This window comes from Rhinopithecus bieti, unplaced genomic scaffold (assembly GCF_001698545.2).
Source record: "Rhinopithecus bieti isolate Rb0 unplaced genomic scaffold, ASM169854v2 scaffold_9997, whole genome shotgun sequence".
Lineage (NCBI taxonomy): Eukaryota > Metazoa > Chordata > Mammalia > Primates > Cercopithecidae > Rhinopithecus > Rhinopithecus bieti.
Genome location: NW_016806398.1, coordinates 1,440,504 through 1,467,387, shown reverse-complemented (window position 1 = coordinate 1,467,387; position 26,884 = coordinate 1,440,504). Strand labels below are relative to the sequence as shown.

The window sequence follows — 26,884 nt, the reverse complement described above, 5'->3', positions numbered from 1 at the left end:
AGAGGAAGGGAGTTGCCAGGGGTGTGGAGGAACACCCTCCCCTGGTCCAGACCTTGGTTTTTCTCATGAGCCCCACGTGGAAGAAGAGGCCAGCCCCGAAGTCCCTTTCCTTCTCTAGCCCTTGATTTTGTCCTATGAAAACAAGAACATCTGTCCCACCTCTATCCTGAAGTGGTCCAAATACAATAAACATGATATATTAGGAGACCTCTGCAGAGGAGTTTGCATCGCAGGCCTGAGACTGCTATCCTCATGAAGGCTCATTTGCAAGGCCGGCCTTTGGCTGGCATCTGGGAACTTGGATTTGGGGAGTATCCCACTATTCCCTAATTGAGAAATGTGGCTCATGTGCTTAGACGGTGTGTAAACAGTGTGGTTTATGTTTAACCTGCTTTCCTCCTGGGAGTCTGGAAGTTGGGGACAAGCAGACAGGGTCTATGTCACCAGCCCCCAATAAAAACTGTGAGTGCTCTCTAATGAGCTCCCCTGATAGGCAACATTCCACACCTTTGTCACCATTCGATGCTGGAGGAATTAGTGTGTTCTGTGGAACTCACAGGGAGGGGACCCGTGGAAGCCTGTGCCTGGTCTCCTCTGGACTCTGCCCAACACACCTTTTCCCCATGCTCATTTTGCTCTGTATCCTTTGGATGTAGTAAACCCTAGCCACAGGTACAACCATAAGCTGAATCCTGTTAGCCTTTCTAGAGAATCACTGAATCCAGGTGTCATCTTGGGGACCCGATAAAATACCAAGCAAGAGGGTCGACAAATAAAAGCAATGGTAATAGCAATGCTTAACATTTATAAAGGGCTTGTATGTGTCAGCCACTCTGCGCTGCACCTGATATGCATTATCTCAGGAAATCCTAATGAACTCCAATGGGGGAGGGGAATCGCAGAGGGGAAGGGGGATCTCATTTGTCAGATGAAGAAATGGAGGGAAACTGCCTGCCCACACAGTGAGTAAGAAGTTCCTTACTCAGCCGGGCATGGTGGCTCACGCCTGTGATCCCAGCACTTCGGGAGGCTGAGGCAGGCAGAGTTCAAAACCACCCTGGCCAACATGGCAAAATCCTGTCTCTACTAAAAATACAAAAGTTAACTGGGTGTGGTGGCGGGCACCTATAATCCCAGCTACTCTGCAGGCCGAGGAAAGAGAACCGCTTGAACCCAGGAGGTGGAGGTTGCAGTGAGCCGAGATCGCGCCACTGCACTCCAGCCTGGGCAACAGAGTGAGACTCCATGTCAAAAAAAAAAAAAAAAATTGATTAAAAAAAAAAGAAGTTCCTTTTTTATAGCAACTAATTCTGAGTGAGGAACACCACCTTTATTGCACATTTTCCAGTCTCAGACAGAACCACCATGAGGAGAGGTAAGCCCAAACTCCACAGCTTGGGGTGGAATCTGAGGTCTGCCATATTGCTTTACCACAAGGTGCCTACAGCTGAGATGAAGACATTGACCCAAGGAGACACTCACTAAGCACTAGGATTAATAATAAGCACAGCCTGTGTTAGGGATTGGATGTGTTTCCCTCCAGATACCCCAGGCCAAAGCCCTATCCTCAATGTGATGGTACTTTGGAGATGAGGCCTTTGGGGGTAACTGGAGTTAGATGATGCCATGATGGTGGGAACCTCACGATGGGATCAGTAGCTTTGTAGGAAGAGAGAGAGGGTTCTGGTCTCTCTTCCATGTGGGGACTCAGTGAGAAGATGGAAGTTTTCAACTCTGAAAGTGGGCCCTCACCAGAACCTGAGAACAACGATGCCCTGATCACAGACTTCTGGACTCCAGAACTGTGAGAAATTAAATGTCTATTGCTAAAGCCACCCAGTCTATGGTATTTTGTTATGGCAGCACCATCTGGCTGTTTGAATAAATGACAGAATTCACACATACTGAAATTTTATGCTGCCATTGAAATCCTATTTACAAAGGTTGTAATGCCATGGAAATGTGATATATTTTAATGTTAAGTGGGGTTAAAAGGCTATAAATCATGTCTTACAGTATGAAGTCAGTTATGTTAAGAGAAAAATCATACGGGAAAAACAAAATGAAACAAAGCTGAGAAGTAATGTGCCAAGATGCTAGCAGTGCTTCTCTCTGGGTGGGAGGATTATGGGTGATTATTATTTTGCTCTTCCTGTTTCTCAATATTTTCCAAATGTTCCACAATGAGGTCACATTGCTTTCAATATCGAAGAAAAAAAATAACATGCCTAAGAAGAGGGGTGGACACTTAGCTGTGTCCCCCAAGCTTTGCCCCAATTTGCACATACAGCTCTACCGACTCCCCAATACCCTCAACAGACAAACCAGACCCTGGGCTGAGCTTTCAAAGACAGGAGGGAGCCCTGGCTAGGCAAGGCCTGCAGGAAGAGGCAACTCTCTGACATTTGAGCCTCTCTCAGGATAGGAAGGGTGAGCCAAGAGGCACCCAGGCCCTCAATTCTACAGCTAAATGCCAGTCCCCAGTGGAGGGATAACGAGGATGGAGTCTCTCCAAAATTCTGCTTTTAAAAAAGATTTTTGTGAAGATGAGCAGGGTAAGATTTACAGTATTCTTTTAGCATTCCCCAGGGCTCCCCTGGCGGAACAGTCGGGAAAATGAAATCCCTGCTAAGGTGAAGAAGCGGGATAGAGAAAGCCTGAGACCAAGTGGGCTTCTCCCAGAGTAAAGTGGAAAGTGGTTCAGGGCACAGGAGGCGTCAGCAGAAGCCTCTGAGGCCACCACGTCTTCCATGGCCCCCGTCTTCCTAACCCCTCTTTCCTCTTCCTCTCATCTCTACCCCCTGTGCCCTCTTCCATGAGGGCACAGCTCCCTGCTCCAGTGCTGTTCCACCTGGCCTGCCTCCTCCTCTGCTCCTTCCTAGACAGACTGCAACACTACACCACAGCATTCATTCAACAAGGGCTGACCAAATGCCTACTGTGTGCCAAGCCTAGAGGAAACAAAGTGGGTCTATCCTCATAACAGGTTGCAGCCTGGTGAGAAACAAGGCATCACCCAGCATACATCAGGTCCTCATGACACTTATGCCTAGTGAGGAACAAGGCACTGCCTGGCACACAGTAGGTCCTCATGACACTTGAGCCTCGTGAGAGACAAGGCATTGCCTGGTACACAATAGGTTTTCATGACACACGCCTTGTGAGAGACAAGGTATCGCCTGGCACACAGTAGGTCCTTATGACACTTGGGCCTGGTGACAAAGCCATAGCATTGTCCTGCACACAGTAGGTCCTCATGAAACTTGTACGTAGTGAAGAGCAGAGCATAGCCAGGTCCATAGAAGGTCTTCATGACACATGCCTGGTGAGAGACAAGGCATCATCTGGTGCACAGTAGGTCCTCAATGATGCTTGCAGCCTGGTGAGAGATTAAGTATCATCCGGTACACAGTAGGTCCTGAAAAAAGACTGCCTGATTAAGAAGGTAAATATTGCCCCCAAAAGAAACCATTAACATCCACAGGCATCCTCCTGCACCCATATCTAGTCTGGAAGGTTATGCTCGGGTCAGGAACAGACGAGTGAAAGTGGAAAAATCACACGTGGACTGTGGAGACAGAGAAAATGGGATTCCAGTCGCACTTCCACAGCTTGCCAGTGGAGAGTCCTTGGGCCAGCTGCTTCCCCTTGCAAAGCAGCACGTGTGAACTGCGGAGAAGGACAATGCCCACCTCCCAGTGCAGCGCGGGTTAAATGAGGCAATGTGCATAAAGTTCAGAGCCTTCTTGGCCAGAAAGTAGGAGCTCAGCAAATGACAGAGCCCACTCCCCTCTCCCCTAGCATGTCTGCATGGAGATCGAAAACCACGCGGTAGCAAAACTTTGACCAAGGAGTTAAAAAAAAAAAAAAAAAAGTGAAGGAAAGAATAAAGAACAATGCGCAGAGCATCATTTGTATTCTTTATCGCCGGCAACAGTAGAATCCTCTTGGTCAGTTCTATAAATAGGCCAGCAGCAACCTTGAGAACAGAGAGGAGGTTAATGCCCTTGATGAGAACACCATGGAGAGCCAGTGCTGGAGAGGGCCTGGGCCAAGTCACTGAGTCTCCCATAGGCTGCCCACCTCTGGTATTTTACAGAAGGGGACCTTGAAGCCCCAAGATGGGAAGGGACACATAAGGTTCAGGAGTACAAGAGGCACAGCCCAGAACGCAGAAGGCCAGCCCTGGGCCTCCTTCCCCTCTGCGCCTCAGTTTCCCCATCACAGGACTCTGAGATTAGAAACTCAGCCAGCCACTCAAGCGTAGACCATTCATCTACCTCTGATAATGACTATTCTTTGGGGATAAATATGGGCTTTTTGTGGGTCTTGGAGAGCAAGAATATCATCAACCTCTACTGCTTTTTTATATTTCTGGCAAAACTGACAATAAACAAGATTCCTGAGAGAAGCTTTCAACATCTACGCAGGCTCTTGGTGCAGTGGCCATCGGAATCCTGCAGGAACAGCTCCATCCATTGCTGTTTAATGATACTAAAATGTGTGTGGGTCATGCAGGGAAGGGGAAGGGGACGGTCTCTGCTCCTACTGCCTTCTTGTCTCCATTTCTACAAACCATTGCTTGCTTATTTTAAAGGACATCATTAAACAGGAGAGTTATTTCCTAACAAAGCTGGTAATGCTTTCTCCCCTGTAGCCACTCTACCAGCCTTTCAAACTCACCCACCATTGCTACCTTGATCCCTGAGGCTCAGGCCACCTAGGGGATCGCGAGGTCCTCACCCACAGTTAGGTGCACCAGACCATTCATTTTACTTCTCTCACCAGAGCAGCCTACAGAGCACATAGCCTTAGGCAGCAGAGCTTGAGCCTGTAAGACAGAGACCCAGCAGGTCCCTGTTGTGCCACCAGCTTGCTGAGTGTCCTAGGGTTACTTCTCCCCTTGCTAGGCCTTGGTTTTGCCCTCTGGCAATGAGCAGGTTGGACCTGTTTGCTAAGATCCTGTCCCAAGTTAAACTTCTATGTCTTTCTGATTCAGGGCTGTATTTAGAAGGAAAGACTGTATTTGCTCTCATGGTGGTCACAGGTCATTAAAGTAGAGAGATCAGGGGCTCTGGGACACCCAGGGATAGACTCCAGGCAGGCTGAGGGTTGCGCCTACCAGGCACCTGACTTCTGGACCTGGAAAACTCTCCTCAGTTTCTCCCATCCCAGCAGTGAGCACTTGAACTGTGCTGGTTGGTGTTACTACCACGTCACTGAACCAGATCCAGAGCTTGGGGGCTCTGAGGTTCCACAGGGTTTAAGGAAACATCAGAAGGACAATTGGAGCATCTCAATTATGGCAGGATGGACACTCCAACTCAGCACTATCAGCAGCAGCAGGAGACTTTGAAAGGACTTGAAGGCCAGAGGGCTGCCCCTCCAGCGAGGCCATGGCTGTGTCCTTGCTCTTTGTAGGAAGCTGCCTGCAGGTGGTAAGTCACATCCAACACATCCATCTGCATGTTGGTGACTCTCCATCAACCTCACCCCTCTCTAAGCCATGACAGCTCCACAGGATCCACCAGTCTTCCTGAATCAATGGCCTATTAGCTGCGCCACCTCACACAAGTTACCAAACCTCTCTGTTCCCCTGTTTTCTCTCCTGCAAAACGAAGATCACCATTCTCCTTTCTCTTTACTTAGAGGAGCCCTATTAGCACAATGCCTATCACTGAGGAATTCAATGAGCTACGGCTGAAAAGGAAAACTGCGAGATCTGGGGACAGCCCACCACATGCAGGCATGATCATTAGAGTGCTGTGTTCCCACGCTCGTTATCACGTGTTTACTGGTGAAACTTGACCCTGGGGCGTTTCACTAATTCAGATCATAGAGAAATCTCGATCTGACCCAGCAGTTGGCACGACTAAGATACTATCCATCACTAGATGACTATTCCGGCAGCACGCTATGATTATGGAAATGTAAATTACATGTGTATGTCTTCAAACTTAATAACTTGCTACTTGGATTAATGCTCTCAGGAGGCAAATTTGCCTCACTCAGCTCTTTGGAGCCAACTCTGAAACCCCAAATTCATAGACCAGGCTGACATGATTCTCTGCTTAACATAGGAGTAAGAAATAGACTGGAGAGGGTCACAGTGTAGGGGGACTAATGGGAGGTGTTAACACGGCAGACACGCATATGCTTCTGTGTTCAAAACCATGCACCAAAGGCAAGCATGGGGTGGACCTCAAGGTCACAAGACTATCAGATCACTGTGCTGAGGAGCATGTGCAACAGAGGTGTTCCAGAAAAGTCTCAAGCAAGGACATGTAATGATGAGTCACCCAGCTTATTTCAGGGTGCAGACCTCAAAGGGCAAGGTTTTCTCTTTTCAGAAACAGAGACTTAACCAGGAAGGAGAGCTGGTCTAAGACCCAGGTTAGTGACCCAGAAGGGAGGAAAAAATGATGCATGCCTGCTCTTCCCAGCCCCACCTTGCCTAGCTGGGGCTTTGTGTGTTCAGACACACTGGACAATGGTGTTGGCTCTGCAGACGACTTGCTGTGTGACACTGAGCAAATTACCTAAATTCTCTGTGCCTGTTTCTACACTTAAAAAGCAATTGCTGGTCAGGCGCAATAGCTCATGCCTGTAATCCCAGCACTTTGGGAGGCCAAGGCGGGCAGATCACCTGAAATCAGGAGTTCAAGACCAGCCTGGCCAACATGGTGAAACCCCATCTCTACTAAAAATACAAAAACTTAGCCAGGCATGGTGGTGGGTGCCTGTAATCCCAGCTACTCAGGAGGCTGAGACAGAAGAACTGCTTGACCCCAGGAGGTAGACGTTGCCGTGAGCCAAGACTACACCACTACACTCCAGCCTGAACTAGAGCGAGACTCCGTCTCTAAATAAATAAATATATAAATACCAATTGTTGTTTGGGCACAGCAGCTCAGGCCTGCAATCCCAGCACTTTGGGGGACAGAGGCAGGAGGATTACTTGAGGCCAGAAGTTCAAGAGCAGCCTGGACAACATGGTGAGACCCCACCTCTACAAAAAAATTTAAAATTATCCAGGCATGATGGTGTGCATCTGTAGTCCTAGCTACTCAGGAGGCTGGGGTGGGAGGTTTGCTTGAGCCCAAGAGATCGAGACTACGGTGAGCTATGATTGAGCCACTGCACTCCAGCCTGGGCAACATGGTGAGATTCTATTTCAAAATAATAATAAAATTAAAAGCAACTGTTGTAAAGATTTAAGACACTGTAAACTGCGAATACAGTACCTAGCACACGGTAGGTACTAAATGCATGCCAATTCCCTTCCGGAGTCTGCCAGCTCCTTCTCCCAAACACAGGCCCCAGGAATTCTCTAAACCTCGAATCTGTATGGACACAAACACATGTGTCCCCCAACTTTCCTCTTTTTAAGAAACATCCTTCTTTAATCCACATTTCCTCACATCTGCTCTGCCTTCAACACTCAGTTCCTTTCCCACGACCTCCAGAAAGGCTTCCCAGATTGTGGCTGACTCTTTCCTCCAAGAGCATCCAGCACACTTCTGTGGTTGTGCTGCCATCTATACCACAGGCTCTGAGTCACATTTGTGGTCTTGTCTTTAAGACTACAAGATAAGTTCCTTGAGGCACATTACATGTTCTGTTTCCTTTAGAACCTCTCCCTGCTCCTTCTCATTCATTTAGCCAACCGTCCATTCATTCATTGAACAAGATATTTAATATTCTATATGCCAGATAGCCCCCAGAAATCTGTTCAAATTAGGACGCAGAAAGACCAGTGCTCTTTCAGATCAGCAGTCAGGCAGACCACACTTAATGTGAGCATAGACACCTTAGATACACATGAAATTTGGAGAGACAAGTGAAGAAAGCGTGGTTAACAGCCACAGCCCTGGAGTTAGGCTGTAGAAATTCCATCCTAGCTCTGCCACCTGCCAACAGTAACCTTGGGCAAGTTACTTAACCGATCTGTGCCCCAGCTTCCCAGGCAAAAAAAAAAAAAAAAGAGAGAGAGATAACAGAGGTACTATCTTACAGGGTAGTTCTGATGATTAAATTAGTTAATATATACATATACAAAGTGTTTAGCACCTGGAACATAGGTAAGAGATACCAAAAAAAAAAAAAAAAAAAAAAAAAGGTATTATTCCTGTAAAGAACTCAGTACCCAGAACCCAGAGTGGAAGTCTCAACCCACCACCCGTGGTAACGACTGATGTGTGTTGATGTCTGTCCTTCCTGACTTGCTCTCGTGCTTTATAAACACACATATACATATATACAAGCTTATCATCGGATTACATAAATCAACTCACAACTGAACATTTTCTGCTCCGTATTTTTTTCCGCTAAAAATGTATTTTGAAGATCTTTTGTTACCAGTTCAATGGCATAAAGCTCACCTCTTCCCACACTCCATCCCATTCCCCAGAAAAGACTCATCACTACCAAATTCTCATTCTCCTATCAGTGGACATTTAGGCTGTTTCTCATTTTTTGCTAGCAACATCACCTGCGATGAACATACTTGTATGTGCCATCTTGGAGTATACATGCATCTAATTCCCTAAACTAGAGAAAAATGGAATTCCTGAAGCCATAGGCAGTGTGTCTTTATTCATGGACAATCAATCACATTTCTTTGCCAGGGTGTCCCCTGGGACATGCCTTATCCCTGTTGTAGTTCCTGTATCTACCTGCAGGGGGAAGCACTACACCATCTTGGCCTACAGAGGACCTGAATTCCCCTGACAATGTGGATGGGGCTGGGTGGAGGCTTTGCAATGTCCTTCTCCCAAGGCAGTGCTCACTCTGGTGCAGAGATCCACCCTCCTTCGTGCTTTCTTCCACAGGTTCCAAAAAGCTCCCAGTTTAAGCGAATCTTGGCTCTATCTTCCAATCATCTGGGGGCTAAACCTTGGGCCCTAAACCATTGCAAAGCACCAAAATGAAAAGGGTCACCTGGTGGTGTCTAGGGTGCAGACTCCCTCAGAGGGTTTTCCCTGAAGGTACAGTTGCTAGAAAGCCATTCTCAAACAGTGTTCAACCCCTTCCGAGCTATGAGACTTCAGACAAGTCACTTAACCTCTCTAGCCTCAGCGTTCCCACTCATTAAAAGGGGTCATAACACCTATGCTCATGGAGTTGTCATGTAAACTGAATGAGAACCAATCAGAAAATGTGCACAAAGCATCTTGCACTGGGCAGGGCGCACAGGAGGTGTTCGGCAAATAGTGGGTAGCATTAGTAACAGCAAAATTACAGCGATGATGTCATGTTTTATTCTTCCCACTGCACAGATGAAGAAAGCGATTCTAGGTGGTGAAGTGTCTATGCACAGTCACAGAGGACAAAAGGGGGGCTTGGATCTGGATCCTGAACTTTCCATATTCATGCCCCTCTCCCTGCTTCTCTCCACTGCCCTCTCACCAGCAGTTTAAGGGGGTTCACACCCCCTTAAACACCAGGCCAATCCTACACCTTGGCCCAAGACAGATAGGGGAGGGTTTTTAAAAAGGACGTGGGCCTCACAGGATGTAAACAAGAGAAAGTCCTTTAGGGTCTTGAACCCGGAGCAGGTGCTGGGTCCAGCCACATGGACTGGAAAGTCCCTTCCCATTTAGCCCTGCTTTGAGGGAGGACAGAAATCGGTGATGCGGACTCTGCCCCAGTAGCATATTTTAATGTCATGAGAAAGTAAAACCCTAATTAGCACTCTGTCTTCCAAGCTCCTTCCATCTGTACCATTTTTATCTGTGCTAATTACCTCTTACAGGGACCACTAACTGTAACAGCTTCCCAGCCTCTTCTCTCAGCCCAGTCATTGTAGAGCAACCAGAGGATCCTTATAAAACATAAGTGGACTCTGGCCCTTCCCTGCCCTAAACTCTCCCCATTGCTTCTGCTATAAAACTCTCCACAGTGCATCTTGAGCCTGTGTGCCTGGCCCTGGTGCCTGGCCAGCCTCATCTCCTGCCCTGCCACCTGAGCTTTCTTACAGGATCAAGTACTCCAAGCTTTTTTCCACTTCAGGCCTTTGCACGTGATGCTCTGTCCCTGAAAGTACATATCTCAACATACTTACTTATGCAAATGATTATTTTATTATCTACACCTTTCTCAGTTGACCAGGAAGGCAAGAAATTGTTTTGGCTTGATCAGAGATGTTTCAATAAGTAGAAAACATAGGACACAGTAAGAGATTCCACATAAAGAGACAGTGAAGAAATGAAAGATGCTTTCTTCTTGTAATTGAACACCAATAAAGAAATTTACCTCTCCTGAAGTTACCAATGATTTCTCTAGTAGAATGGAAATAATCCATTAATTTCTCCTTTTGTCTTGGTTGCCAGAGGGCTCAGAATTCAATTTCAATATACTGTTCCTATCAAAGGCACCACACATACACACACACACACACACACACACACGCATGCACTTTCAAAGATCACTTCTGATTCCTCTACCTTTTTAATGAAGTGTTTTTCAGGTTAACTCACTCAATTACTTTTGACTTAAGTAAGAATCTTAATTATAAATGCATTAGCAAATAAGCAAATGAGATATGTAAAGTTTAAAGAGGGTGTTAAACTACACCACTCACATGGTAGATGCTCAATAAAACCACTGCCAAGTGAATAAACACTAAAATCTAAGCACGTTTCTAGAATTAGATACCTTTTCTACGCAGCTGGAGATAGAGATCCTTTTTACAGATGCCTGGGCAATATTCTGCTTTCTTCTCTTACCTCTCTCCCTCCACTCTATAGAAAGGCACTGAAGCTACTGAGTTTGGTCTAAGAACACATGTCATTTGTAAACATTCTCCTAAATGAAAGTCCAAAAATTGTTATTCTTATATTATTTTGGAATGATGACATAACTGGGCAGTGGTGTGGTAAGAATTCTGTTTCTCAAAGAACTGTAGCTTTACAGTAGCATCCTCAACATCTGTGTGCTCATCAGGGAGCCAGGACCTGCCAGACAGCCATGCCATGACATGGCCCATCTGCTCCGGCTCTGTGCAGCCACCTCGCTTCCTTGAACTGCTGCATCCCAGGGTAAATCGAGTGGACCACAGAGCATTGGTGTGAACCCATCCAAGACCCCACCCCTGAAATGCAGCTCAACATAAGGATCATTAAACAACATGACAACATATGTCAAAACAGAAATGCAAGGAAACAGGTGATTCGACAACTGAGGAAATGTGAATACACAGGGATAAAGGCCAGGGGAGATGGCAGAGAAATGCATGATGTCCAGTTAGAAGGATGGGAACGTGGGTGTCTTCTCCCCTTTTCTGGTTTTCTTTAATGCTATTTAAATATGCCTTTAATTTGGGCCTCACGAAGTAGGTTTTTAAAAACTTACGGCTGGATAGGAGAGTATTTAAGGAAAGAAGAACATTTAAAGAAAAAGTTTTTTTAAAAAAGATATAAAAACCAACTGTTCATTCCTTCCACCCTCTTTTCTTTAAGAGTTTGACCTTCTCCAAGGGTTCAGTGTGAGGATGCAGAAGGAAACATTTGCTCCCATGCTGGGAACACCGGGATCTCAGAGGCTGGAAGAAAGACCTGACATTTTAAAGTCCCTGCTCTCCACTGTCATTGCTTCTAAATGTCTGGGTGAGTTAAGGCTGTGTGAAAAGAAAAAACATAAACCTTCAAAGAGAGGGATAAAATCCTGACCTTGGGGATAACGCTACAAGAAATTTCCAAGAAAGTGACAGATAGGCTGTCCACCGCTTTGCAAAACAACTCATGAGGACAGAACAAATTCCAGAAAGATACTGATTCCTTTTTAATGCAATTCTTCAATTATCCTCAAAGCCTGGCTTTTAGTCTGTTATAATTTAAGTAAATTGCTTTATAAATGTTCTTTTAAGTTTTGTCTGTTTATTCTTTTTTTTTCTTTAAGGAAAACAAGATCCTCAGAGTCATAAATATATTCAGTCAAGATGAACCCCAATGGGTTTGCAATGGAGCATTTTGTTGTCTGGGATCGATGTTTGAAGCAAAGAGATCCATCAGGAATATCTGTTTATATCCATACCATTTTCTCAGTTCATGAATAGATACGTTAATGGGATTTAGTCTCCTCCCAGACTCTTGATATCCCTGAGCCTCATCACTTTCTGACAATTCTCAGTTGAAAAGGTGATGGGCTTCCAATTTAATTCAAGCTCAGATGAAACATCTGAATTCAAGGTGAATGAATCAACCATTTCCTAAAAACCTACTCAGCCGATGTCTGAAAAATAATGATAGATATGATGACACTGAAATGTAAAACTCTTGTGATAAATGGGCATAGGATATCGTGTAAATGTAAAACTCTTGTGATAAATGGGCATAGGATATCCTATCCCCTAAGGGGATAGGATAAATCGTGCATAGTTATGCACGAAATATATACATGTAAATACATGAACACACACACAATAAACATGTAAAAGAGTTTAACTTCACTGCAATGTGGGACTGAATGAGGGGATGTAATGGAGGCAGGTCGGAGCCGCTGCCATCACCATGACCTGTGGTGACCAGCGAGAGCTCCCCGCCAGAAGAGTATGAAATAGCAGAGCGCACCTCGGTTAATGGACAGCACTGAGATGACAGGCTTTCTGCTGCCACCCTCAAGCAGAGGGACTCGGAGATCGTGCAGCAGAAGCAGAAAAAGGCAAACGAGAAGAAGCAGGAACCCAAGTAGCTTTGTGCTTCGTGTCCAACCCTCTTGCCCTTCCCCTGAGTGCCTGGAGCCAGTCCCACCACGCCCATGTCTCCTCCTGCAGGGCCCACAGGTCCCAGCCCTGATGGCTTCCCTTTGCCCTGAGTCTGCAGCAAGTCCCTTTTATGCTTCCTTCCCTCATGAGGTGGCCTCTCTCCTCCTGGGTCACTCCCAGGGGTGACAAGGTTACCCCTTTCCAGTGTTTTTTATTCCTGTGGCGCTCACCCCAAAGTATTAAAAGTAGCTTTGTAATTTGAAAAAAAAAAAAAAAGAGTTTAACTTCACTATTTAAGTTATGTAAATTAAAACAAGATACCTTTTGTCTACCAGACTGGCAAAAATGGAAAAGAAATACAATACCCAGTGTTGGCATGGCTGGAGAAAAATGAAGAGCGTCCGGTGCTGTTAAATGCTGGTGGGACGGAATATACAAAACAAATTCCTTCCCAGGGGCAGTCTGGCAACAGTTAATCAGAAGCTTTAAAATTGCGCCTCTCCCCCGAGCCAATGCCACCTCTAGAAAGACAGCCCAAGGAATTATTAGAAATGTGCCTAGGCCGGGCGCGGTGGCTCAAGCCTGTAATCCTAGCACTTTGGGAGGCCGAGGCGGGCGGATCACAAGGTCAGGAGATCAAGACCATCCTGGCTAACATGGTGAAACCCCGTCTCTACTAAAAAAAAAAAAATACAAAAAACTAGCCGGGCGAGGTGGCGGGCGCCTGTAGTCCCAGCTACTCGGGAGGCTGAGACAGGAGAATGGCATGAACCTGGGAACGGAGCTTGCAGTGAGCTGAGATCTGGCCAGTGCACTCCAGCTTGGGTGACAGAGCAAGACTCCGTCTCAAAAAAAAAAAAAAAAAAAAAAAAAAAGAAATGTGCCTAAAGATGAATGTGCAAGGATGTTTAAAGCAGCAATATGGATAATATTAAAAAACAAACTGTCTAACAAGAAGAAATTAGTTAAATAAATCATGTACCTCTTCACTCCGATATATTATGCAATCATTAAAAATCACACGGTAGAAACATTTATCAAGGTGGCAACACAGTCATCACGCATCGCTTGGTGTAACGAGTAGGCTAGATAACGATGCACAGAATGGCAGCTTTGAGGAGAATTCCCAATATAAATGCATACACAGACGCACACAGAGTACTATAATTGTCAACAGTGATTATTTCTGGGTAGGTGAGTGGGTACAATTACTACTGATTTGGGGAGCATCTTTTGGTGTTTTTCCGAAGTTTTCAAGTTTTAAAAATTAAGTCCAGGCTCAGCGTGGTGGCTCACACCTGTAGTCCCAGCACTTTGGGAGGCGGAGGTGGGTGGATTGCTTGAGCCCAGGAGCTCAAGACCCGTCTGCGCAACACGGTGAAATCCTATCTCTACAAAAGAAAAAAAAAAATACACACACACAAAAATATACATACACACCATGCTGGGCATGGTGGCGCAAGCCTGTAGTCCCAGTGACTCGGGAGGCTGAGGCAGGAGAATTGCTTGAGCTTGGAAAGTTAAGGCTGCAGTGAGCCAGGATCACACCAGAGCACTCCAGCCTGGGTGACAGAGCAAGGCCCTGTCTCAAAAAAAAGAAAAACAATTAAGTCCATATATGTTAGGTAATTAAAATAAAGAGGCCGGGCACAGTGGCTCACGCCCATAATCCCAGTGTTTTGAGAGGCCGAGGTAGGAGAATCGCTTGAGCCCAGGAGTTTGAGACCAGCCTGGGCAACATAGTGAGACCTCATCTCTACCAAAAATAAACACAATTAGCCAGGTGTGGTGGTGCACACCTGTAATCCCAGCTGCTTGGAAGGCCGAGACAAGCAGATCACTTGAGCCCAGGAGTTCAAAGCTGCAGTGAGCTATTATCGCACCACTGCACTCCAGCCTGGCCAAAAGAATAAGACCCTATCTCTTTAAAAAAGAAAAAAAGGAAAAAAAAGGAGAAGTGGGGAAGAAACACATTTTAAGAGCCTAGACAAATTCCTCTATTACACATTTCCTATGACCAAACAAAATGCCCCTTTAACTTGTCCAGTCTGTGACAGCAGAGTTGATGACCACCAGCCTTTGACATGAGGCCCAGGAGAGACCCTGCTCTCATCCTTGAAGTGTGCTGATCTGGCAGTGTGGACGAATTCAGAGACTCCGCTATTCAACAAGATAATTTCACAAGTCACCAGTTTATTCTAATGGGGGTTGAACTGAAGTCTCAGTTATCTATCAGGGAATTTCCACACACAACGTACAAAATAAAAACGTGACAAAGGTTAAGGCATGGTGAGAGAGATAAGAGAGAAGAAAAGAAAAAAAAAAAAAAAAAAAAGGAAAAGTGCCCAATGCCACCTCTGTCCCTGAAATCTAGTCAATAAAATGCATACAGTGTGCCCAGGAGAGAACAGAGCAGCCGCAACCTAGGTTTTCTCATCAAATAGCTACAAAGCCATTTCCACAAGGAAAAAACTCAGGGAGGAAACGCATATTTACTGAACTCCTGCTCTTGCCAGCACCATGCTGGGCTGTATGCCTTGCTTCTCTCTTAGCAGCCAGCCAAGAGCCCTGGCAATGAGCATGCACTTTAGAGGCTGGAATACCTGGATTCAAATCCTAGTCCCGCCACCCCTGACCATGTGCCCGTGACGGGTTACCTCCTCTTCCAATTCTCAGAGTCCTCTCCCGGAGGGTATGGTGAGGTGTCAGTGGGGCATGTATGTGAAACCCACACAGAGCTTGTGATGTCACAGAAGATTCCCAACGGTGGTGATATTTTTTAGTGCACTAAGTACTGTAAGCATCTTGTGTGTGTTATCTGTTTTGTACCTTCTACTTTGCCAGGAAGAGCAGCATCTGGTAGGAAAACAGATCCCAACACAGGAGTCTGAACATGGTAAATGATCATCAAATGTTCAGACCAACGGATGCACCCAGTGCTTTAATACATTATCTGCATAACCATCAGTATCCCCATTTTAGAGATGAGGAAACCTGAACAGAGAAGGTAAGTAACTTGTCTGCTATTTTACTATTATTCCCATCACAACGTCATTGAAGAGGAATCTGAGAATAAGAGAGGTTAGGCAGCTGGTTCAAGGCCCCACAGCTAGAAAGTGGTAGAGCCAGGCTTGGAAACCCAAGGCTTCGGAGCTCAGGCTCGAGCACTGCGGGGCATCCCTTCTCCCTGCTGTTAGGGCAAAGATGCAATCCCTCAAGTCAACAACACCTCGGTGTAAATCATAGCTCTGCCACTTTCCACCTTTGGGATGGCCGGCAAGTGACAAACACTTGGCGGTTTTGGAAAACAAAGTGATGAAAATGATACCTACCTTGAACTTCACAGGGTGATTGTAAGTCTTAAGTGACTTTATACACATACACTGAAAACAGTGTCTGGCTCATTCTAAGCCCTCTATCAAAGGTTATTATCATACAATGAGCAACAAAGAAAACACCAAGAAATGCATTATCTGTGTCATGACAGAAGTGAGAAAGGCTGGGGGGTTCAGGAGGGAAGAGCAGGCTCCTGGAAATAGGGACAGTGGCAGAGGTGAGCAGGCAGGTCCTCTGGAGAGGATGTACTGAGGCTGCAGCTAACAGGATCAGTGGTTGTCAATAGCTGGAGAGAATCAAAGCCTTACTTCAGAGGAGGGTATGTTGCTTACTTGGCCACAAGTGGACACAACTTGGCGAACAGGACTGTCTGCAGGTAAAGATCAGAGCATGGGCAGCCCAAATACGAGGTTGAGGAGTTTGGCGTCTGCCCTGCAGGCTCCCAGCTCAAGAGCAGGGTTGTAGGCAGGGCACAGCTTGATGAAATACATATTTAGAGAGTGCACCCTGTCACCAGGATGGACATCAGACTGGTGGGCAGATGAGCAAGACAGGAGACAGACAAGCTGGCCAGGAGGCTACTGCAGTTCGGCAGTCCTGGTGGCGATGGTGGTGATGGGGAAGAAAGAGGTGTGGTCTAAGAAGTGCTGGAGAGAAGTAAAGCCTGGAGAGCCCAGCCTCCCTGGGGCTGGTGCAATCCTCAAGTGGGAGAAAGTGGGGAACAAGAGCAGGGGAAATATCCATGATTTAAGGGCGAAAGAAAGCACCATGAGTAGGCAATTAAAAAATAGATAAATACACTAAAAGGAGGCACAGATCCTGTGCAGAGACAACAAGGCTAGAAGATGGGTGGAAATGCAGACATCTGGGGAAAGAGGAATTTGAGGAACAGCTGTACATGTATGTGGACCTGCGAAGCAGACTTTAAAATGTCAGGATTGGAAGGACTTGCAGGAGGAGAGGGGCTCAAGAGTCAGGGAAAATTTGGGAGAAATGTATGGTTCACTAAAGAGAAAGAGGAGGGAGGCAGAAGGAAAGAGATGAAGAAAAGGAAAAGGGTACACTGGGTCCAAACACTACAAAGGATGCTACTCCTCTGTCTAGGGACAGGAGGATGGACATGGCAGAAGGAAAATCCCTCCCTTGACTTTCAAAGTTTTCCTATCCACACGGGAGGTTCATTTCTGAAAGCTGGACCACGTTTCTTTTCTTAATCAGAAACCTCTTAATGAGACTTAGTACACCTTTTCAGATGTAGTTAAATAAATTACAGGGTTTTCTTTTAAGTGCAGAAGCCCATGTTATCAAATCACCAATTTCACCTGCATTAATTGCTTTAATGGGCTCTAAAAACAGCCACCTCCTCTCCCACCTCATCAGGGTCACTGGGGAGGCCATCAGGGAAGGTTGCTGGGAAACAAAGTTATGGATGCAGCCGATCCAGGGGACAATGCTGTCACACTCTGGGTCATGCAACTGTCTGGTATGCCACCCACATTGTTATAAGGCCTCACAGATAATCAGAAGGGATGGTGGGGGGGACACATAATTCTATTCAACCACCGGGCTTTATTACTGCTATAAAGCAAAAATGCCGATGCCAAAAGCCAGATAGGAGCAATTACATTTTTAAAGAAACTTTGTCTACGTGGGTATATTGACTACATTTAGTAAATGACTCTGCAATTCAGACAGCTACAGTGGATCACATGGGCCCTGACTCCAGTATTTTCTTCCAATGGCACCTAAAAAAATCCAACCAACCAACCAAACAAACAAATAAAAAACTAAGCAGGCATAACAGAAGACTTTCAAAGATAAGCGAAGGCTGTCCATACCATTTTTTATTACAATGCTTGCAGCAGGACCTCCCCTGCCATATTTTCCAGACTTTTGATGTTCAACAGCAACAATGACATGTTTGTGAGGACTATGGGCCAGGTTTGGTGGTAGGATAGCTGAGTAAGAGAAAGGCAAAGGGTCCGGCCCAAGGTCACAGCCAAGTTACACTGTCAGATGAACCCAGGTCCATCTCCAAAACCCATCTCTAACCTCTTGGGTACATACCTCCCTTCCTTAGATTCTCTAGTATATCAGTTGACCATGCACAAGCGGAATCTTGCTGCAAAATAGTTAAGTATGGGGACAGGAAAGTTCACCTCTCTGGTCAAGTCTTTATGGGGATAAACAGTGTTGGAGATGGAGGAATCCTAAAGGAAGACAGTGTTTCCCAAACCTTAGCATGGTTAAGGCTTGCCTGGGCAGTTTGTTAATTCTTAAGCAAGCTAACATTGTAAATTACCACTTCTAAGGCTCTAACACCCGGGTATTTGGGAATACCCCTTTTAATATCACTTTACTCTGTTCTTCCCCGCAGCCTACAGCTTTAGAATCCAGGAAAGAGGACATTTGGGGGCTTGTTTATGGAAGGCTGATCTATTTGCTTTGCATTCAGAGTTGAGAGGATGCTGATATTAGGAAACTCAGGTGGAGAGAAAAAAAATCATGGCGAAACTGGCTGCTAACTGAAGCAAAGCCACAGCCAATTTAGCAAAAGGAATACAAATTCTCAAACGGGGAAGGAGGCAAAGGTGCCGGGACTGAAAAGAAAGAAAAAATAAATCCATTTATGCATGCTCAGAGAATAAAGCAGCTTTTAAGCATACGTGTGGTTACTGGAAACTTGGCCTTCACCCAAAATGCTGGGCTTCTAGAAACCTGAACGGTTTTTCTTTTTTGTTTTTTTTTTTAAAGAAAGAAAGAAAGAAACCCAAAAGCCAGAAGATACATCTCACCCAAAATTGGTTCATTGATTGCTTCAGAATGCATAAATGATTCTATTTTGGAATCAAAGACACAATCAGGCTGCTGAAATAACCCACTTCTGGGAAGTGGTTTGAAAATTAAGAGCAAAGTGACAAATGAACTAGCTGAAAGGGTCTCGCAGGGTGGCTCTGGGCTTCAGGGGATGAGAAAAGTCGTTGAGTACCCAAGCACAAACCACATTTTTTTTAAAGGCCTTATACTCAAATAGCAGAGGGTTCCAAATGTTGCCACATCTAGTAGTCATTTGATCCCCACAGCCACCTGGGAAGGAGGCAGGTGGGAGGTAGTTATGCCCATTTCACAGCTCCTAAGACTGAGGTTCAGAGGTGTCACGTGACCTGCCCATGGCCACACAGCCAGCTTGGGGGTAAAGCACACACTAGAGCCTGTGGCTTTTTTCAGTGTTTTTGTCTAGCACCCACAACGCTGGCATACACAGACTTCCTTCAGATCTCACTCTCAGGAGCTGGGGAATTCTGAACTCACGAGTGCTGGATTAGGAGCAAGATCATTCCATTCATTTGGCAAATATTCATTTATTTATTAAAGCACCTACTGTGTGCCGGGAGCTGGGGATGCGTGAATGAGCAAGGCAGATCAAATCTTGGTTATCCTGGAGCAAACTTGTAACGGGGGAGACAGACCATAAACAGACATAAAGAAACGTCCTTTTAGTAGTGACAAATGGGCTGCAGGACACTAAAGCCAGGTAAAAGGATACAGGAGTGGGCAGGTGGGTGGACTACTTCAGAGAGGGTGAGGGGCATGCAGAAGCGTGAGAATGTCACAGCACTTTAAATGCTGGGTGACCTGCGGCCATGGATGGGTCTATACCCCCAAGGACAGAGGTCATGTCCTGTTCATCTCTGATGTCCAAGTATCAGCCACAGGCCTGTGTGTGGTAAGCACTGCTCAGAGAATGCATGGATGCATGTCTCTACCCAACAGTGGAACAGGCTGAAATACACCACTCTCCCTTGATATGTATGTAGGTCTCAGACAGCACCCCCAACCCCTGCCGCCAACTCAGTAAAGTGAAGTCTCTGGTTCGTTCTTAAAAGGCCCTCAAATGTCAAGTACAAAATGTGACATCTGCCATGCTTTCTAGTAAGGGGACTGGCTGGCATTGTCTTCCAGGAGGCTGACTACAAAACCCTTGGGCTGGGGTCCAGGCAGGGAGGCCACTTGCTCCTAAATCCAATGGGGACCTTGAGCTCCCCAGTTCCATCTCCTTGAGCATGACCCTCCTCGCCTGCCTGCTCCCCTGGGGAAGGTTAAAGGGAACAGGAGGGATAAAGCACCCAGCACATAGTAGGTACTTGTTAATGTCAGTCTCCCCTGTTCCCAACAGGCTTCCAATAAAGTAAAGTTATAGTGCAAGTGCAATGCAAACTACGTACTCTAGGTGACAATGATGTGTCAATGTAGGTTCATCAATTGTTGATAATGGGGGCGGTTAGCATGTGTCCACTATATGCGGAATTTCTGTATCTTCTGTTCAATTTTGCTGTGAACCTAAAACTGCTTTAATAAATAGTCTATTGAAAAATAAATAACCACAAGTGCACTGGCCCCATGATGCTGCTTCCTGCAGCTGACACCAGGAATGCACGGAAAAAGAATGGAGAGAGAGTGATTCCCATTCTCTGCACCCTTTCTGCTTGCCAGGCTTTAAAAGTAAAAGGCCAATGTCAGCAGCACAAAAATCTTAAAAATCACCCCTACCCTGGGGCACAATTAGAAGTCTGTGTGAGTTCAGAGTTAATATCAGATTCTTCCTCAGGAGTTTAAAAAAGAAGTCCGTTTTGAAAGATTTGTATTTCAGCCTCCAGATACCTATGGCCATTTAATGTCATTCTTTCTAATCAAGATTCTCTGGTCCTGGCTGAGGATTAGTCTGGGGTCCCTGAAAAGGGTAAACCAAAGGCTTCCCTTCCAGGTCATAAAACAACCTTGCTAGAAATCACCAGTTGGAGCCTAATCCCCTATGAACGCCTGCTTCGGTGCAAAGCCCTTTGCAGGATGGAGGGGGGATTATGATTCTGAGACGACTGTACATGTGCTTCAAGCTTGAGCAGACAGGCACATGAGCGAGGGGCTGCAGGCACTGACAGGTGCAGGCAGGCTGTGTACCGTGAGTGCGGCTGAAGGCAGGCAGAGTTGGGAAGCAGCAACATACACACAATCCAATCGGTCAGGGGGTTAAAGGATCACACTTATCTTTGCAGCTCCATCCAAATGATGAATCGATGGCAAGTAATAAACAATGCTGGGTTTGTCAGCAGAGGGGAACAACAGGAAAACAAGACACTAGTGCTGGTGTGGTTCTATATCTCCTTCATGTCCAGATTCAAGTCAGGAGGCAAGAATTTTCTATAAAAATACCGATTTTTTTCTTTAAGGGCATTCTCTTCCACCCTACAAAATGCTTCTTTGATTTACAGAGTAAATAACCAGATGAAGGAGGATTTTTGTCCTATCTAGGCATCATAATTTTCTAAAACCTTGAGCCTCAGCTTGAGCCAACTAAATATACAAGACTAAATTAAAGAAATGGACCCTCTCAATGTACTGCATCACATTCTGGATATGCAGCAGCCACAAATCTACTCAATAATGGGCTTAGTAATAAGTGAGCTTTTCCACATGTCATTGCTGGCAGGACTCATAGGACCCAAGAGTGAAAGCAGGGCTAGAGGAAAGTCTGTGCATGCCATGGAGCCACGGTTTCCAAACTGGACACAGGAACGAGACCAGGGGGAGAAGTCACATTTCAGACACAAAGTTGGAAGTGGTAATAATTTGTAATGGCTTCAGCTAACCATGCACAATGGGAAAAGGACAATTGTGTCATTTAGAACACGCTGGACCAGATATAATGTCTTATATTAATATGGACAGATTCTTTCCAGGTTATTATGCAAAGGGAGGGAGGGTGCGATCACTAATTAAATGAAAGTACCGGCAACAGTTCTTAACTTCTGGAATATTTCAATTCTAATATGCTCCTTGAATTCTAATATGCTCCTTGAATTTACCCATGGGGTGCTGAGGCCATAAGGAAGCACCTACTGTGCAATTTTTATTGAGATGAAACACACACATATATGTACATATCTCAGCAGTACCCGGATACCCTGTGTTCTGCTACCCATGTAACCAGGAGATTCAGAAGGCAAGTGAGCAAGTGCATTTGATTTTGAATGCTCCCAGGGCAGTGCTGTTTGTGCCAGAATCCTACTGTTTCCTCATTTGCTCTGGAATAGCACCAGGGTTGGTGTTCATGGGTCAAGAGACAGCAGTCCAGCTCTCGTCAGTACAACGTATAACCCATCAATTTCCTGATTTAGTAGGATGCTACTACGCAAGAGTGCCAAGATCCTCATCTCCCAATCCTTAGCCAACTTTCCTTATTCTGTCTTAAATGAAAGCCATTTCAAAAGAACAAGAAAACATCAGATTAGACATTCTAAATGCCTTCTGTGTAGCACATACCAAGCAAATCGCAGACTGTCAAAGCTGGAAGGGATCTTGGACAGCTCCCGGCCCATCCACCCTGGAATGCAGAGAGGGTCGGTGACTTGCCCAAGGTCACACAGGAAGTATGCAGCAGGGCCTAAAGCAGCATCCCTGGTCTGTGTATCAATGTGGCCAATGTATCAAGCACATTTGGCTGAAAACCTTTGAAAGGTCTACTTTTTTATTATTATTAGTTTGGCTCCTGTTCATTCAAGATATTTTTTCAAAACTCAAACATTTCAACATAATTGCAAATAGTACATGACTTGCCTTATCTGGACTTGTCACTGCTGATTCCTCAAGTGGGTTTCAAGAGAGGGGTGGAAGCCCCAATGGATATAGTATCAAATCCTCACTGAACTGCTTCAGGTAACAATGGATGCTTGATTTATCAGAAAGAGAAGTGGAAAAAACTTTGCTCGACCCACTCTTTAAAAAGCTGCAACCCTCCTTTATTCATAAACTCTTAAGTAACTTGATTCCTAAAATTTAATTTAACTTAATTTAATTTTTATTACACACGCACACACTGAATCTCTCTGTTTGGGAAGCTCAGAGGATCTCCTCCCCCTCAAACCACCTTCCATAGCAGGAGAAAAATAAAGATCGTTAAGACTGAAAACACATCTTCTACTAAATGCAGTGTGGTATCCTAGAACAAAATAAGGACACAGGCAGAAAAATTGGTGAAATTTGAATGAAGTGTGAAGTCCAGTTAACAGTAATATACCTTTACCATAAAATCCCTGACATGGTGACTCGCAGCACTGCAGTTTACAAAGAACGGCTCTCCATGGAGAAATGCTGGTTAAGGGCAGTCTGTGCCTGGTAGAAAAGCTGGGGCCTCTTCTGGCTCTCAGTTAAGAGGCTTTTCGCTCTTAATTTTGTGGAAATGTGTCAACAGTTCTCCAGGTGTTCTTTTAAACTGTTCCTGAAAGTACACGAGGAGCGCCATGGCCTCAGGAACTAAGTTCCGCCTCCTCCGTTTTAAATTCCACCCACCAAAGAAAAGTCTGTCCTCTTTTTCCCCTGGGGTTAATGTAACACAAAGCAGCCATCATTTTGCCCGTTGCTTCTGAAGGGTCCAAAGGGGTCCATGCCAGGCAGGTTATGTGTCCTGCCACGGCTAGAAGAGGGGTGACCCTGGGGCAAGAGCTCATTTTGCCAATGTAGCCACTTCTGTTGGGAAAATGACAGTAAAGAGACAGAGCCACTCAGCTCACACAGGCTCCTGCGCCACAGGCTCCCACACTTCAAGGACAGCTCTGCTCCTATCAACCTCTCCCTTGCTGGCAAGGGTTTATTCTCAGGCTTCAAAAACTATGACATGGAGAGTTTAGGTTCTACTCTGGAAGCAGCAAGAGTAAATAAATGAGCTAAAGGCTGGTGCTGCTCTGAGTCACAGTTTAACAGCACCATGGTGTTGTTGAGGGAGGTTCAGAGAGAAGATCTGGAGCGGGATCAATGAAATGGTGGTGGGGGAGGGCAGGGGTGGCAGGCCGGGAGCACTGCTGGTAAATTGAAACTCATAGCCAAGAAGCTTGACCCTTATGGCATGGCTGAGTCTGGGGTGCAAATGGAAGGGACACTCTGCATTTTGAATGACCAAGGTAACTGACAGTCTTTCCAAAGCCTAGCACCTTATCACCTTGTGACCGTTAAGTTACCCAAGTCTTTTTAAATTGCCACTAAAATTGAATCCACATTTATAAATGATCATTTACATCAAGTATCTTTAGTGCATAAATTTATCATCTGGGGACTCCAGACCTTTTAAGGCCAAGGCTAATGGACTACTTCTTTATAAATATATGGAATGCTAAACAAAGGGAAAAGATTGACAGAAGGGGAAGAGGAATTGTTGCATGGAAACTCACAACGAGCTTTGCCCACTGCACCCTGGAACAGTATAAACCGATCGGCCTTTTTCCAGAAGCTGCAAAGAAGTTTCAGAAAGCCTCAAGGGCTTCCTTCAAAGGGGTTGATGGGCTGGGAAGCAGATGAGTGAAGCCGACATCAGGTGCACAGCCAGGGAGATGGCTCAAGACTCACCTGGACACAGGTCACTGAACGGCACTCAGGAGGAAGTGGTCATGGGCCTCTGCTGCCTAGGAGTTTCCCAGGAGCCAGCAGGCCCTCAGCTGGAGTTCAAAACACCTGCGCTGGTGGGGAACAGGGGCAGGGGGGTGTTTTACAGAACAGTCCAACCCCCTGAGAAGCATTTCTCTGCAGAAGCAGAGCATGTGTCATTGTCCCTTTTCCCCCAAACTCTTCACTTCTTGTACATAAACGAGGTGGGGGAAGGGGAAAGGGGGAAAAATGCCTGCAAAGGATCCATGAATCCACCCTGGACCCAACACTATCCATCATACTCCAGCTGGTTTTCAGTAGCCCTGGGCTGTGAGATCAGTGAGCACACACACTCCTTTAAAAAGCATGATTAAATCCCTGGAAGCTTGTTGTCATGAGGTTGTATTTCTCAATTAACAGATGGCAGAGAGGACAAATACTCTCAGGGGCTGGGGAATTTATTTTTGACATTCAGGCAGGAGTCTCATTTCCAAAAAGGTTAGGGACCGCTTATTTGGTCCAGTGGCCCGATTTTCCAAGTGGAGAATAAGAGGTCCTGAGAGGGCAAATGACTTGCTTCAGGATACACAGCCTGTTCCAAAAACAGCGACGTCAAGCCAGGGCACTGTGGATCACACAAACGGCCTCCTCGGGCCACTTAAGAGCTAACAAAACTTTCTTTCAGGGAAAAAAACACCCACAGAATGGCAGCAGCAAAGGCCACCTAATGACGCCAAGCAGAGATTTTATCTTTTATTGCTCATAAGAATCCACAGCCCTTTTCATACATCGTAACCATACATTTGCTCAAGTATTTGATACTATCGACTACACTAGCCTTTAAGCCTCACGAAGGCAAGGGTCATGTCTGTTTGTGCAAAACTACGTTCCCAATGCCTGACAGCTATTTGCTCTGTAAGCTATACATTCCTGTTTCAAAGTTAAAAAAAAAAAAAAAAAAAAAAAGGCCCAGAAAGGCCAAGTGATTCGCCTAAGGACACACAGCATGGAGTTACTGAAAAAGCTGTGCCACTCTGTCCATACTCCTGTCCAAACCACAGCCCTACCTTGACGGCCTCCGCGTGGGTCACCCGGGCCAGGGATTTGTCGTTGACGCGCAGAATCTGGTCCCCGACCCGCAGTCCTTCCTTCTCAGCTAGAGAGCCTGGTTCCACCAGAGACACGTAGATGCCCACGCCATGCTCCGAGCCCCCACGAATGCTGAAGCCCAAGCCCTCGTGGGCCTTGGCACGCCGCAAACTCACCAGGCGCACCTCCCCGGGCCCCGCGCCGTCGGGGCCGCCCCAGGCGGGCTGCCTGTAGGGGGGGGTGGCGGGCAGGTAGAGGCCCTCGGCAGTGTATTGGTCGAAGAGCAGCTGGTCGGAGCGCGGGATGACCAGACGAAGCATGGGCAGCAGGCGCCGCTTGACCGGGCTGTCCAGCAGCACGCGCAGGGTGCGCACCAGGTCGAAGACGTTGCGGCGCGCGTGGTAAGCGTTCAGGCAGTGCGTGAACTGCTCCCGCTCCGCCTCGCTCAGCAGCGCGGTCAGCGCCTGGTGCAGCTGGCGCACGTTGGCAGAGAGCAGTCGCAGCCCCGCGCCCCCGCCGCCGCCCGCCCCGGCCGCCGAGCCCAGCGAGCCGGTGGAGGACGAGCTCACCGACAGGCCGTCCAGCGGCGCGTTCATCTCCACGCCGAGGCCCGGCCGGGCTCTGGGCGCGCGGGGTGTGGGGTGTGCCGCTGTCCTCGCGGGTACTGGCGCGACAGCTGGATCCCCCGGAGCGCGGAGACGACGGCTGGAGCCCGGGTTTGGGGAGCACAGATACAGTGGCTGGATCCCAGGAGGTCGCGGAGACCGCTGCTAGAGTCCCGGAGGCGCGAAGACGGCGGGGTTCGCGCACCTGGAATCCAGGAGACGCGGAGACGTCGGCGAGTTCCTGAAAGACACAGGAGTTGGCTGCTGGAGCCCCGAGGTGGCGGAGACTGCGGCTGGAGTCCGGGGGGCGCAGAGTCAGCAGCTACATTCTGGAGGACACGGAGCTGACGGGTGGCTGGAGTCGGGGGGCGCCGCAAAGCTGACCTGACCGCCCCGTCACACCATGCCCGGGGCTCCCCTAGGCGGGCAGCCCGTTCCTCTAGGGCTGGGGGACCCCAAAGTCAGAAGTTGGGTCGGAGGGCGCTCTAGTTCCAGAGTAGTCCGGGGAGTCGCAGTCGGTGAAGCCGCGCGGGCGTCCGGCAAGGGGTGTGGGGCATGCCCGGGGCAGCCCCGGGATGCAGCCGCCCGGGGAGCCTCCGCGCCCCTGCGCCGCGCGGCCGCGAGCCTGGACTTTGCGAACTGTTGAGCAGCCCGGGCCGAGTCTTCCAGCGAGTTCCGACGCCGTCGCGTTGCCAGTCCGGCCCGGGCCCCGCCCCTCGCCCCTCCTCCTGCCCGC

At 47.0% G+C, this 26,884-nt stretch overlaps 1 protein-coding gene and 1 pseudogene across 4 annotated transcripts in view; one reads left to right on the top strand and one right to left on the bottom strand.

Annotated features, from left to right (window-relative positions):
* WHRN (whirlin) overlaps window positions 1–26,846 on the bottom strand; it is a 104,413-nt gene extending 77,567 nt beyond the window's left edge. For 3 of the 4 annotated variants that reach the window (XM_017875924.1, XM_017875926.1, XM_017875925.1), the window contains exon 1: window positions 25,522–26,846. In XM_017875924.1, coding sequence (XP_017731413.1) covers window positions 25,522–26,139 — 618 coding nt within the window. In that variant the 5' untranslated portion in view covers window positions 26,140–26,846. The remainder of the gene's footprint in view (window positions 1–25,521) is intronic. The other variant, XM_017875923.1, reaches the window with a different exon arrangement.
* On the top strand, window positions 12,510–12,690 carry LOC108532141 (small EDRK-rich factor 2 pseudogene; annotated as a pseudogene).
* Window positions 26,847–26,884: the final 38 nt, after the last annotated feature.